This window comes from Acartia tonsa, chromosome 11, assembly GCF_053477335.1.
Source record: "Acartia tonsa isolate MP-2025a chromosome 11, ASM5347733v1, whole genome shotgun sequence".
NCBI classification, from domain to species: domain Eukaryota; kingdom Metazoa; phylum Arthropoda; class Copepoda; order Calanoida; family Acartiidae; genus Acartia; species Acartia tonsa.
In genome coordinates this window covers 15,032,759-15,048,439 of record NC_137270.1, presented here as the reverse complement: position 1 = coordinate 15,048,439, position 15,681 = coordinate 15,032,759, and the positions used below count along the sequence as shown (strand labels likewise).

General features: G+C 30.1%; 1 protein-coding gene across 1 annotated transcript in view; it reads left to right on the top strand.

Moving 5' to 3' along the window:
* The window catches only part of LOC145332239 (sorting nexin lst-4-like), a 491,682-nt gene extending 478,336 nt beyond the window's left edge, over positions 1-13,346 (top strand). The window contains exons 14-22 of the mRNA XM_080177194.1: positions 863-958; positions 4,393-4,451; positions 6,532-6,605; positions 7,179-7,329; positions 8,046-8,133; positions 8,511-8,565; positions 9,245-9,344; positions 9,998-10,042; positions 10,907-13,346. Coding sequence (XP_080033320.1) covers positions 863-958; positions 4,393-4,451; positions 6,532-6,605; positions 7,179-7,329; positions 8,046-8,133; positions 8,511-8,565; positions 9,245-9,344; positions 9,998-10,042; positions 10,907-10,973 — 735 coding nt within the window. The 3' untranslated portion in view covers positions 10,974-13,346. The remainder of the gene's footprint in view (positions 1-862; positions 959-4,392; positions 4,452-6,531; positions 6,606-7,178; positions 7,330-8,045; positions 8,134-8,510; positions 8,566-9,244; positions 9,345-9,997; positions 10,043-10,906) is intronic.
* Positions 13,347-15,681: the final 2,335 nt, after the last annotated feature.

The window sequence follows — 15,681 nt, the reverse complement described above, 5'->3', positions numbered from 1 at the left end:
TTTTTAATATTTGAACATTGATGAAAGGATTTTCTTCCAGTTCCGCTTCGAATCCGATTAATATCCGGTGGATTATAACCGGTTCTCGGCCATACTGAAAAATCATGTCTAGCATCTTATTATATCCAGTTTTCTTCGAATATAAAAATGGTTTTAATTTTTTAATTGTACATTTTTATATCGGCAGAAAGCTTTTTATTAATACGATGCTATACATATCTATTATATTTCACATTTTTTTAGAAATGTGAAATTATAAAAAGTTTTAATTTATTGGAGAGTTAACCTTCCCTCCTTCTTCTGAATAACCCCTTTAAGTCTTTTTTTCGGAGGTACAGCCTCTGTAATGGAAATACTTTGGTTTCTTTTGTTGAGTTTGGATTGGGATTGCTTACAAAAGTATGCGAGTGACCAAACTTTTGAACCAATAATGGTTTGTTTCAGATTTCTGGAGATATATATAGAGCATAGCAACTATATAAACTATGTTTCAGATTTCTGGTGATATAGAGAATAGCGACTATATAAACTATGTTTCAGATTTCTGGAGATATAGAGCATAGCAACTATATAAACTATGTTTCAGATTTCTGGTGATATAGAGAATAGCGACTATATAAACTATGTTTCAGATTTCTGGAGATATAGAGCATAGCAACTATATAAACTATGTTTCAGATTTCTGGTGATATAGAGAATAGCGACTATATAAACTATGTTTCAGATTTCTGGCGAAATAGAGCATAACGACTATATAAACTATATTTCAGATTTCTGATGATATAGAGCATAGCGACTATATAAACTATATTTCAGATTTCTGGTGATATAGAGCATAGCGACTATATAAACTATGTTTCAGATTTCTGGTGATATAGAGCATAGCGACTATATAAACGCCTCCTTCATCTCTGATATTTGTGATAATAAAACATCAAGGAAATACATTGCAGCCCAGGTATTTACGTCTTATGAAAAAAGCGAAGCCTTTCAATAATTGGGGTCTGTCTTGTTAGAAATGTCCTAGCGATTTCAAACTTTGCATGATGATATCTATAATAGTTAGTTAGATTTAGAAGGCGTAGCAACTTTATAATAGATTCCAATTTTATTTAGACTTATAAATTAACTAGTGACATCGCCCATTGCCTCTAGGGGCTTCTCCCCAAGATACGATGGGAAGTTTCCGAGATTTAGATACAGAGATTTTATGAATGGAATTTTTTTTTAAGACTAAGGCTCGAAAAATTTGGAGTGATTGCATTGGTTTTTTTTTGGGGGGGGGGAGAAGTTCCAATCCCCCAACAATAACCAACACAGGACAAATATCTATATTCCCTAAAAAGTAGAGCTTCATCGGTGCAGTGGTTACCGAGAACTTAAGCATAAGTTGGAAAGACATACGGCCAGATATCAATCTCCTTTTCATTGACATTCTGCCTAATACGTTCTGACACTCTACAAGTATTGATGTTCGTTTTCCTACCGTCTGACTATAGAGCCTTGATTTTATACTTATTGTCATCCTGTATAAAGTTTCGCTAAAATAAATAAGTTATTTTTAAGTTATTTTATTTGCTTAAATTAGAAATCTAAATTTTTTGTACAAAAAATAAAAGAAAATATTTTATTTTAAATGTATACTTGTGCATTTTTGCGTTATGAAGTTCAAAAGTTAATCATTCGAGAATGCTATTAATTTGTTATTTATAGAATTAAATTTAATACATTTTTAATATGATATAATTGCATAAGATCATATGTTTTAAAAACGCAATTTAAAAAAATATTCAGTATCATTATGACGGATATTTACTTCAATATATTAAAATTGGTGATGGAAAATTTTGGTCAATTTAATTTTGTACAACCCAATCGAGATTTTACGAAAGTCAATAAATAAAAGATCATGTTTATAAAACTTAATAGCACTAATTTACTGTAGTTCGAATTAGGTTAGGTTGAATTGGGTGCTGGTAGCCTCACAGGGTTAGGGAATTACTTGTACAGGTACCGCAGGTTTAGAGCCATCTTAGGAGTTAGGTATAGGAAGAAAAACTAACCACCCCATTTTAGTTTCAATTTATTTAAAGGGGAGGGAGCTATCAATATTAAACCGACAGCCTATGGGAAAGCACCTTTTGCTACTCTAAAAAATGATTTTATTATGACATTAAGAATGAGAATTGTTAATTTATATGATCTTACATCAATTAAAATTATTATTTTTTTGACACTTGAAAAGAGTTTGAACATTAAATATGACCTTGAATCTAATCAGGGAGGGATGGGACATTCAACTGATAATTATATTCATACCCAAAATTACATAACACGTTAGATTAAAACATTGGATATTTTACATTGTTTCTTTTTTGTTGGTTAGTGTAAAACCAATAATTTAAACTACATTTTAAGAGTTAATTTTGATTTCATCATTCGGGATGCATATCAACAATTGTTTCATTACTTGTGAAACCTGAGTATACTGCAATAAGTAGGGCAGCATTAGAGGTTAACAATAGCTGGATGAAAATCTTGCAAACCAAAGTAATTTAACAGACATATGGCTGGACCCAAATTATAGGGTAGCTGCGAATGATGAAGTAGACTTTTTTCCTTTTAAATTGGGTTGAGAAAGATTTATAACTGAATAGTTTTTTTGCGAATGCGTCTACAGAACAACTCATTACGAATAAGTCTGTTAAAGAAAAGTTAACGCCTTCAGGCTAACATTAACCTTACAAGGATCCAAAATAATCTATCCAAAATGTCAATTTCTGTGATTTATTGACGTTTACTGCCAAAAAATTAGCAAAGCATAGATTGTATAATTATGTTCGTTTTGAAAATAATAAATACGCAGTTTTCCTGTTAAATAAGAATACAATTTTAACAATATTTTTGCTGATAAGTGAAATAGTATAATTTCTACATGTTTATATAAATAGTATCTTATTTCAACCAATAGATGTATAACTCTAGATGGTTAAAGGTGAAAATTAATGGTGGTCAATAAAAGGTGTAATTTTTCGAAAACTTTATAAATATCTTTGGTTAGTTTTAGGCTACTTTATACCCTCCCTCCCTAAATATTTCGCTAATATAAACCATTTATAATTTATTTTGACAAACCAACCAACCATTTGTCTAGAAGTCATACTTTGCATGGTATAAGTTGCGCCTGTTTTAGGCCAAGTTTATTTCCCCTACTTTTACTATTGCATGTGATTTAGCTGCAGCAGATATAACTCTTAGGATGTGGTTTTGGGCGAAATTCGAACCCTTTCCCCTCCCCAACGACAAGCGGATGCTTTGCCCTAAAGTCACAAATCTTTATCCCTTTATCCACACAAATTAATCATTTTGAAACTGATTACATTTGAAATAAAAAAATACGCAGTTCTTAGTCATCTATAATGAATAAATAATATCATATTTCATTTATTTAAATTAAATGTAAAATTCATGTTTTAGCTCTTTACAATGTAATTAAAAGAAATATTTTTTTAAATTATTAAATCAGCCCTTCCAATTATCTTCCCCACTCTATCTTCTATTTATAATCCAAACCCTAATTTATTAACCCAACAAATGAGAGAATATGTTAATTAAACTTCTGGTACCAGCAAAATTTAAAGTCAAATGTTCACTCACTTCCTGTCTATTATGGAGAAAAATGCTGATCCAAATAAATACTGAAGTTGCGTGTTATGACCGTACTCAGTTTGTTTTAATTAAGAAAGGAAATTGATTTAAATACAAATTTAAGTTTACTATGTTTTTTTTGTGTAGAGGAAAATTGAAATTTAATTGATATAAATTTCAACATTTAATATTAACATTTTTTTTAGTATGGGTACTAAACTGATTAATATCAGCTGGTTTAGAACCAGTTCTCCTTCATACTGAAAAATAATGCTTCTTATGAAAGACAATTTTATAAATTTTCATTACACTATCCACGGAAAGATGTCTATAATACGATGCGATACATAACTATTTTTATAACCTTTATAAACAGCTTTAATAACTTACTAGAGGTAGGGATCTGTAGATTATACAAATATTGGTTGAAAAGTTTGGACAATACTTGTTTGGAACTAACCAACTAAAATTTAATTATAGTACTGAAAACTTTTGGTACCAGTGTAATTTACAGTCCAATGTCCCCTGCCTCCCTTGCATTTTGAGTATTATCTGAGCTGGATCTTTTAATCATTTTAGTGGTGAGCCAGATCGGGGTGAGCCGAATTTCAGCCAATCACAGCGCGGCATTTTATAAAATGCTGTGCTCTCATTGGTGGAAAGTTGGCTCACCCCGATCTGGCTCACCACTAAAATGATTTAAAGATCCAGCTCTGGTCAGTCTAACCAGTATTTCTTTTACAGGGTCCTGGTGATGATACAACTCCAGCTTTCTGGGCTATGATCTGGCAATATGATGTCAGGTATAGTTAGGAATAGGATTAGCTCCAGCCGTTCTTGAGATCTTATAGACAGACAACCTGCAAATCCTCACTTGTCTATATTTTTGTGTGTTAGGTTATGTTAGGTAATTCTATTTTAAAAACTAAGCACGGTTGGACCCTCAGATGTCAAAACTTTATTTTAGTGTTTGGCCAAAATGACTTTGCAATTGTATCTGTAAGTACGTCTAATAACACCCTTTGCTATTTTTAAAATCCTAGACATTTTTTTTTGCAAGAAAATTGCATAAATTCGCAACCTTTTTTAGAACCACTACATAACTCGAGTTTTAAAACTTTTTATATAAAATCCTTTTTACAAAAAATATCAATAATTACTTAAAATTAAACCTGAAAGAAAAAAAATCTCATTACATGTGTTAATTTGCATGTTTTAGGTCTTTTTTTGAGGAAAGTATAACTTCCACATTTTTGACAATAATTATATTTTTTTAACATTTCAAAGTAAAATATAATAAAACTTAAACGATTTTTCTTGAATTATCAGTTGAAAATTTCATCAAACATGCAATTTAAGTGATGAAAATTTAATAAAATCATTTTTTGAATGTTTAGAATTACCAATTTTCTACATTTAAAACAAAATGTTAACAAAATTTAAAAACATTTTAACATATAACTTCAAAAATCAATAACATTTTATAAAAAGATGTTTCAAAAAATAAATCATTAAAAGGTATTAAAATGCATTTCAAATTACTTAAAATTAAAACGAGAACATCTTTTTACACTGTATTCTTTGTAATAGAGTTTAAATGACATGATTAGTGAATGAAATATTTCCTAAACTCATTAAGCCTTTTTGTGACTATATTAAAAATAATTTATTTTCTTTTATATTGTTTTTTTATTCAAATATTTGACAAAATTTTCCCTACGTAAATAAAATAAAGTCAGTTTTTTACTGTTTCCAGGTTTTTCTTTATAATTATAACAATTAAATATAATATAAATCTTCATTATCTTTTATTTGAATTATCATACACATTAAAATGTAAAGTATAAGCTAGAATAGCACTTTTTTTAACGAATATTTTAATGACATTATATCAAAATAATTCCTCTTAAATATCACACAACATATGATTGGGAAGTATAGCCATTTCTTGGAGGTATAATATTTACAAAAATACCATTAATTCTGTTTTTATCAGAAGTTAAAAAAATTGAACAATTCTAAAACAATGGTTGGCTGTCTAGATATTGAGTACACTAAGACTACGGCTCTGTTCTATTGAAATAACGTTGCAAAAAGAGGGGTTCTGAAAGTAATCTACCTAATTATTTTTAAAGAACCAACAAGTACTGTCAGTATCTTTTTTCTTGTAATTTAGCAGACAATCAAATCATAACACAATTTTCATGATAAAATATTCAGGTTTCTACTTCACATTTTAAAAAATATACTGATCAATAAAATGTTCAAAATTTTACTTTGTACTAATTGAAAAAAATATGTTGTAATTCTTATTTTAAAGTTACATTTTTATCCCTGACAAAATCATAGACGACTTTTAAAGGCATCTTATCTAAACTTTTTGAAGAAAAACTTAAAAACGTTAATTAAGTATTAAAACTATTTTCTTCGATTTTTCTGAAGTTATTATCGCATTCTCTGGGTTTTTTATTATCATTTACTTATATCGAAAGTGCCAAACATTGTACCCTAACTTATTCATTTAATAAAAAACCAAGCGTGTAAGTGTTGTTTTTGCTCGAAATACACTTTAAGGGAAAGCACCTATGCAGATAAAATAACCTTTCATAGATAGAATCAAATAAGATTATAATATGAATAATAATATCCTTACCTAATTAGATAGTTTAAGCTTTAAGGTGCTGCATAAGCAAACCGGTTTTAGATATAGGTAATGGTATAGGTAGACATTTATCGAATGGTATTATAGACAGCTTTCCGTGGATATTAAAATGAAAAAATATTAGATTACAACCAGCTTTGTACATGATTTTTTAGGAAGGCTGAAAACCAGTTAAAATTTTTATGATTCCAGCTATCATAACTGTAAACTGTTAATTTTAGGGTGATAGTCATGTTAACAGCTGTAGTGGAGTCCTGTGGGGTAAAATGTAATGCCTATTGGCCACAGGATATAGGTAAATTATAGAGCAACTACTCTATAATTTGATTTGTCTGTGCATCTACTATGAGTTAAAGTTCTAATGTAAATATGTCCATATAAAAGTCATGTTCGACCCTTTTTATGCCTTTTTCATATGATCTTCAATTTGTGTCGGCTTAAAGTATTAGAATTGTTATTTATCGCCTTGTAGTATGGAAATTCCGCGGGTATTAAAATTAAAAATCATTTGATTGAAACCAGTTTTGTTATCCTCGAGGGTTCGCTCTTTTCATTGGATTTTCAATAAACAATTTCTAGACGTTTTATGTATTGTGTATGGCTGTTCTTGAAAGGAGAGTAATCTTGATTTTCTCCATTTTAAAAGGCGTCAGTTTTCATTAAAACTAATCTTGTTACATTAAAGTTCTTTTCTATGTAAACCATCGTTGTTCAATTTTAGTAGCGAAGGTTTCGTGATTTTTTATAAGTTTATGCATATTCTCTCTTTTCTTTGTTATGAGACCTGCTCTATTACTCGCTTTGTCTGTTTGTCTATTTCATGATTTTTTGTGCTTCGCTACTTATAAATGTTTTCCTCCTTGTTTAGGACAATCAAAGAGGTTTGGTGAGTTGAGAGTTCAGCTGTTTGACCACCAGGAGGCGCCCACGTATGTGGTTAGAAAATTTGACGTGGCACATGATTCAGTACCTGAGAGCAGAGTTATAGTACAAATTCAGTACATAATGTGGCCAGACAGGTATAACGTACATTTTGATCGGTTCTCCTTTGGAGGATAGCTGCTCATAGGTCCTGGGGGGTTTATAACTATTTTGGGGGAGTGTACCACCACAATCCCAAGAGAAATCTCTCCTAGAAAAGTGACCCCCCCAAAGTTTTTTTTTTATAACTTTTCTTTTTAAATCTACAATTGAAAATAGAGGGATCGACTTCCCCTACCCCCTAGAAATACAGGTTACATTTTGCTGGGTTTCTTGTAGTTATATCTGAAGTTGAACAACATGTAAAATGCTTTAAAAATGAGACAAACATCAACAGATATATTTCAAGAATATTGAGGATTTCAGTTATACATTATACATGCATAGTTACAGACATGTTGAGCAGTTTAATATTTATAGAACCTATAAATGCCTTTTTTTTATAAAGTGACATCTGACTTAATAATTCAAAATTCGTTTAAAACTCTCCACACAGGTATTAATAGCTTGTGTTTTTATTATCACTTCAAAGAGAACTCTGGGATAAATAAAATTTAAAATAAAATTCATTTAGAACTTACCACAAAGCTATTAAAATCGTGTATTATAATTATTATTTGTAAAGAGAAATCTGTGTTAAAAATTTGAACTAAAATTTGTTTAGAACTGTACCACACAGCTATTAAGAGCCTGAATTATAATAATATTGTAAAAAGACACCCTGTGGTAATAAATTGAACTAAAATTTATTTAGAACTGTACCACACAGCTGTGAAGAGCTTATACAACTTGTTCAACTAACAAGAGTCTCCTACAAGGAGTTTGTTCACAAGAATAGAAAAGTAAGTATTTAGTTAGTATTTTATTTACTAGAGTATGTTTATACATTTTCAGTTTTTTCCACTTCTCAAAAAACAATGGCTATACCTTACAAGAATGTTTGGATTTTTAGTTTTGATTTTTTTTAGTAAAGTATGTCATAAGGAATTTGAGCGGACCGTTAAGAAATTACCGACAGACAAACCTACCCTATTGATAGAAAAGCCTAAAGGGGGAGGTTAAGAGAGCACAGCAGACACCTTGTTCATATTCCTAGACAGATGATTGTATTTCTGTAATAAAAAAAGTTAGTTAGAAAAGAAAATGATCTTATCACTATCACTAGTTTGGACATGTTAAAATTGTCCTATCGATGTTGAAATTGTTTGTTTTTGTTTAGAATGACCGATCAAGTCCAATTTTGGTCCACTGTAGCGCGGGGGTAGGTAGATCAGGTATGAATGAACCCAAAGTTTTGAGTTTTATATACCCAAGCTTATATTATTGTTGTGTTTAATCTTAGTTGGTTGAGACAAACTAAATGTGGCCAAACATTTCATCCACTATAATTTTTATCTACATTAGGGATAATTTGTTTATTATGATTTGGTATGGTACCCAAAGTTTTCTATAACCAAGCTTATCTTATTTTTTGGCTTTAAAACTTTGGATACTTTTAACCTTAATTAAATTGTTCAAACTAATTGTGCCCCAACATTCTAACCAATAATTCTATAAATGAATAAATGACATAGAGTAAACAGTCAATGTAGTAGTCAATGTTAAAGGACAGGATATAAAATTAGGACGTGTTTTGGTGTATCTCTGAAACGAATCTTGCTATTGAAGAGCATGATAACACAGCCAAACGTGCTACAGACAACCAGCCTTTGGATTGCACGAACTTTTTATGGGAAGGGAAAGGAGAAACAAAATTTTTAGATATTTTAGCAGTATATCATGTGTTTTTTATGATGCTAATTTGCAGTTGTTTTATGACATTCAGCTTCTCCCTAAGAAATTACAAAAAGAAGGGTAGAGAGGGGGTTCTGTGATCATTAGTCTTTTTGAGGGAAAGCAACGACAATTTTGTTGTTTCATGTTTTAATTGAAACCAATGTTGTTTAATTTCAGGAACGTATATTTGTGTTGATCAAGTTATGAGTATGCTAGATAATAATAAGACAACAGCTCTGGATGTTTTTAATACAGTCTACCAACTAAGAAAAGATAGGTATGTTGATAACAGTGTAACTACTCTAGAATTAAAATTGTTAGTAAGTCCGTTTATAAGGATGTATTATGAGTCAAATTAATTTTTAGTAATTTTTTTTTTGATTGATTGACTCGAACTAGCAGTGCTTAAACTTTTTAACCAGTTATTTTAATCAACTGATGGGGAGCAATTCTGTTTCTCATCATCATTGGGAATTAAATAAATTTATCGTCCATGGTTCTATGCCCTAAGATCCATCAGTAGAACTCCTCTATGATAGATTTTGTCTGTAAGTCAATCTTCCTTCTGCCGTGCGTCTGTCGTACATATTTCTTGATACAGTCACTACACTGTTTTGTCTAACTGCTGAAAAAGGAAAAAATTTCAATTTTATACTTTTACTGTACATTAGTATGCTGTTATTTTTTATTTATGAAAATGTAAATCCAGCATGCCTTCGAAACCGATTAACATCCGCTGGATTAGAACCAGTTCTCAACCACACTGAAATATCATTTATAGATAATTTTCCACGAATAATAAAATAAAATTTATAACAGTTTTGCTAGTCTCCGGCTCCTCGGGACTAACAAAACTGGTTTTAATCTCATAATTTTATATTTTAAAAGTTATCTATAATACGGTGCGATAAATAGCTATTATTATTTTAGAAGATATATGGTTCAGACCCGGGAGCAGTATGCGTATGTTTACAGGTAAACTTTACAGATAAAGTTATGCTCGCAGCAGGCTATAATAACGCTAACTACCTTTACCCCATCCCCTCCTCCTGGATAAACGAATTGAATACTAAATAAGGTCTATAATATATGAATAATATAATATAAATATAATCAATATAATAATATTGACAACAAATTTTTCTTGGTCATTATATCCACGTCGTATATCCTAAATTCATTATTTTAGTTACTTTCCCACAAAGTACCAGTAGAGGACGGACCCCCCCCCCCCCTCTCCTTTTTTTTAAATTGAAAATAATGTGGGGTTATTTCTTATCCTAAGTCTGCGGGGCATATATTTGCAGTCTTTAAATCCTGTGGGGCTACTCTGTATCAAATATAACCTAAAGTAATGATCAAACAAAATTCATTCCACCCACCTTATTTTTTATTTTGTTCAAGGGGGAGGAGGAGGGTTACAGTGCTCAACAAAGCACTTTTAGGGAAAACGCCAAACTCCATCTTTAAAATTCATTTGACTACAACTTGAAAAATTTCTTTTGTAAAATTCTTGTTAAGACGACCTTTCTAACTTTTTATTTATCTTATATACTTATTAACCCAAAGACTTTGGGTTTCAATTATGTCTCTACTAGTAGCTACGCCCCTAAAGGCCTCTAGAGTACTTAATGGAGGGGTAGGGGCCAGGGGTTGACCCTCAACTTCACGTTTACTTTCCAGGGGCCATAGAGGGAGTAGTAGTAGAGGGCGTCAACAAACATCCTGTAGAAAGTTTCAAAACTATGTCAGTTATAGCCACTTTCATTTTATAAATTCCATAAAATGTAAAAAAAAAATTGCAAACAACAGGTTTTGATTAATTGAGTGTATTTTTAGATGTTTGTTGTACTATGTGAATCAAGTAAATCAGAAGAACAACCAGTCTAATGCCTACGACGTCTAATAGCTGTGTGTCAGTCTAATTCCAACATCATCATGTATATATGTTTAATGTTTACTCTAAAAAAAATTTGACATTACTATAACATTTAAATAATGTAATTTGAGGATTTTAAAAATTCATCTGAATCGAAAGTTCCTAAAAAATAAATTGCCTTAGAATAAATTTGCATCGTATTATAACCTCCTTTCCGCGAATATTGAAAAAAAATTATAAGATCTAATTTAGTTTGCTCAGGCCAAAAAAACTTAAATTGATTTTACTACTTTTATTTTATTCTTCGTAGAAAATTGTCGAAATAGGGGGCGAGCGAGTTCTTAGAATAGTTATATTATAGCATCGCTTTCGGCGGATATAAAAATTTACAATTATAAGATTAAAACCAGTTTTGTTAGCCCAAACATGCCGAAGGCTTAGGCTAAAAAAATATGATTGTACACTTTTATATTCGTAGAAAACTGGTTATAATACGATTCGATACATGATTTTTCAGTATGGCATAGAACCGGTTCTAATCCAGCGGATATTAATCGAGGCCATACTACTTTAAATTATCAATCAGAAGAAGAAAAAATGTATCTAGCCGGTAATAAAGAATACGAAAAGTGCTGTGAAATGTTTTGTAATTAAGATATTGATATTTTTATAAGAAATTTAACATATTTGTTAGAAGCTGTACTTAAAGTATATATGTATCATTTTATTTTTGATATTTAAACTTTAGAAATTGAAATAGACTTTACCAGAGGTGGATCTTAAAAAAAAGGGTCTCTGCATCGCTGGTGAGGCACAATTGTTTTTGTGAAAAATCATCTAAAATCACATAAAAATCTACAAAAGTTATTTAAAATTATACAAAGGCTATTAAAATCAGATTTTATTCAATTTTGTAGATTTTTCATGCTATTTGGAGGATTTTTCACAAAAAAAAAACAATTTTGCCTTAACATTGATGCAGAGACCCTAATTCTTTTTAAGAATCCATCTCTGGGCTCGGCAGCCGCGCTTCAGCCGCATGTAAGCCTCAGGGTAATCAACCTTTTACAAATAAAAAAAAATAGCTGCAAAACCTGACCCAAATATGGTAATCTTTTTTTTAATTATTAATGCATCCAAACGGGGTTTAATTTGATGTTGGGCACGGCATACGATTATGCGCGGCTGCTGAGCCCTGGAATTTACAAAAGAAAATAAGGAAAACATTATTAGATTATGAAAAGATATTTAAAATATGAAAAAATGTTAACTTTTCATTTTATAAATCTGCCTTTCAATGCAAAAATTATTTTTAAATCCTTGTCAGAAAGATAAAATATGTAGTTTTATTTTGTAAAATTAGATTAAGGTTTTCTTTAATATCTAAAATGCTGGTTATTTAAAAGAGTTTTGCGAATACATGATCAAAGATAGAAAAACAGAATATTTTAAATTCCCATTCCAGTAAGATCATTATTATGAAGATATACGATAAACCTGATTTTTAATTTCTTTATGCAAAATGTTTTTTTATAATATTAATGGAGCTACTCTAAAATTTCGTTTTTCCGTTCATTACGCAGTTTTCATCCACATGCTCACACATTGACAAGCTTTAAACAGAAATTATCAGTGAATTTTGTTGTGATCTGTTGCTTACTGTTTCTGCACTACTTATGGATGGATATTACTGTCCTTGTTTGGGACAAATTTCATATTTTTGGGGATGAAAATGTGATATAGCAAATTTGCCGCTAAAATAAACCAATCTGGTTTCTCTATGTCAAAATACCAGCATATTATTGGTTGTCTTTTAACAAAGGAGACATGTGATTGGTTCTTTTTAGCGGCAAATTTTAAATAGTGTCATCTGTTTTGTTTTATGTAAATGTAAAGATGTTTTATGTGATAAAAAAAAGATATGTGATTAAATAAAGTCTCTTTCAGTTTGGGTAGCTCAAAAATCACTTTATTTAAACAATTTATTTATTTATAGCCTACTATTTCTATTTCCAGAGAATTCTAGAACGTCAAACCAATTTTTATATCATAGAAAATATAGTTATAAAATGGACGTTCAAGGAGTGGGCATTTAATACCATCTCTCAAAAAAACATATTTAATAAAAACCCGACCTTTTACTGCCTTGAAACCAATAATGGGTTAAATTATTTCTCCACTGTGCTTCTATTGGTTCAATTAAGAGATTGTTTATCTAAATTTTCTATATTTATTATTAAAAATTGACTATTAGAAAAGCGTTAAAAGATTTTTGAGCTGCCTAGATCCTATTTCTACAAATTGCGGTGTAATTTTGTAATCTAATCAAAAATATTATCCTATATATGTAAATATTGTTTTGATATTGTACTTGTCATTAATAAATGTTTATATTCTTAATGGATTTATTATTACTTGGATCCTACACCAGATTATCATGTACTCATATAATGTGAAACTGTTAGCTGAGAAAATTATAAAAAAATTAATAGTTAATTATCCCATCGTATTATATACAATACAGCTTTCCGCCAGGGATAAGGGATGGGAAACCTGACCGAAAATTAGGTCTCAGCCTCCTTTTAAAAGTGATGGGGCAACTTTTCTTTTTTGCCTATAAAATCAACTCATTTTTCCCAGTTCCTCATTGGCTGTAGGCCAATATCCAATAGCCTGAAACTTGCTTTTAGCATTAACCAATTAATTAATAACAAACGCGTCCCCCAGTTCATTATTGGCTAAATTAATTCAACCAAACATAAATTTCTGCTATTAGAAAGACAACAATGGAAACTTTCTGCTATTTGAATGACAACAATATATATGACGTTCAATCACATCAACTTATTATTAAATTTACACATTAATAAATGTCCATATAGCAAAACATAAATTGAGAGATTGTTTTTTGAAGACTGAGTAGGATTCAACATTTTATACTTTAGAACAATGTGAAAAACTCATGTCTTTAGACAATTTAAAAGTTACATTTCATGTGGAATTGATAACCCATCTAAATGATCACAAATACAAAACTAGTTCAATATGTAAATAAAAGTGTACTGTGTTTTGTTAAAAAAAAAATTTCATTAATTTTGGTAAAAATTATTGCACACTTAATTGAACTTTTCTGTTAATATTTAACGTAAAATAATTTTTTTTTTTAAATTCTTAATTTATATGTTTGCTATGGAACAATTAGTTGATAGAATGTTACCCATGTACTTATTCAATTCTACTTAATTTATTTATTAAAGCTGGGGAGCTAAAGCGGTGTTTATTTCTATATACAAATTTTGGGGTGAAGTAGATCCCCCCTTAAAATGTTTGAAAATAAATCAGATTTAACCATCTCCAAAAAAACTTTTTTTTTAAATGGGGGGGGGGGGTTGGGTTGGCGAAGTAATAACGGGATTCTACTTAAAGCCACTAACATATTGGTTCTTTGAAAAGTTTTTATTATATTTTATGATAGGTGAAATCAATTACCTGAATTCTATTCTATACTTTTTTTCTTTGCATTCATATAATAGCTATTTCATCATTGTTCATAGTTTTCAAATCTAACTACTGCGTCATCCCGAAACTAGTTTTTTAGGCCTAGTTGGAAAATAGGCCTGGAATAATATTTTCTTACGTTTCCCATCCCTTATCCCTGCTTTCCGCGGATATTAAAATGATAAATTATAAGATTTAGCCCAGTTTTGTTTACTAAAATTATGCATCAAGCCGAAAATTCCAACTACACCTTTTCTTCTGATTCCTTAGACAACAAGGTATAGTATTATAAGCAAAGCATCTCAACAATAAAATTATGCCCACAAAATAAAAGTATTTACTTAAACAGTATCCTGTATTTAAGCAATTATGCAACAAATTTACCTCCAATTTTTTAGACTTATAAATAAATTTCTTTCACTCTACAAGTGTTCATGTTCGTTTGTCCTACTTTCTGATTTTAGAGCTTCACCTGTATGGATTGTTGTCATCCTTATTTTGTATGTATAAATTTTAATGTAGAATAGGAAATGGCTAAAGATCATTGGGGGCGTTTTTCACATTCACAAAAAAATAACATTAAAAACAGAAGGGAGTGTATGGGTTACCACACTATGGGAAAATATTGGAATAATTATATTGTTTTATCGTAGATAAATATATAGAATTATACCTAAAGCAATAAGCAAACAAACGAAATCCCTACTACTTTATCTTATTTTCAATTTTTTTTTTAAATGGGAAGTGTCGATGCTCAACATTCATTCTTTACTAAAGATGGTTTATTTCTTATCCGCTAGAATCTCTCAATCTTAGATGCTATTTTTAAATTGAACAATATGACAACATACATAGTAAAGCACAACACAATCATAGATGGAAATACAGGCAAAGTGATTTAAAGAGCATATATTTGTAAATAAAGAAAAAAATTATTCAAAAAAATCACGAAATCTTTCAGGTATATTTTTTTGTTTTAATTTGTTTTAGCATGACTTACAGATATATATCATATTTTAAAGATGCTGAATAGTACAGGGAATCTTCAAAAAAGTTCAAGATAGACAGCTGAGAAAATCACATTTTCTTCATACCGTTACGGATTGACGAACGGACAGACACACAAAGTGTATTATAAAATAACCTAACTCAGGGATCTAAAGGGATGAGACAATAGCTGATAATTTGATGTACATCCACAATGATAATACACAAAATTACCCCTTTTGTAGATTAA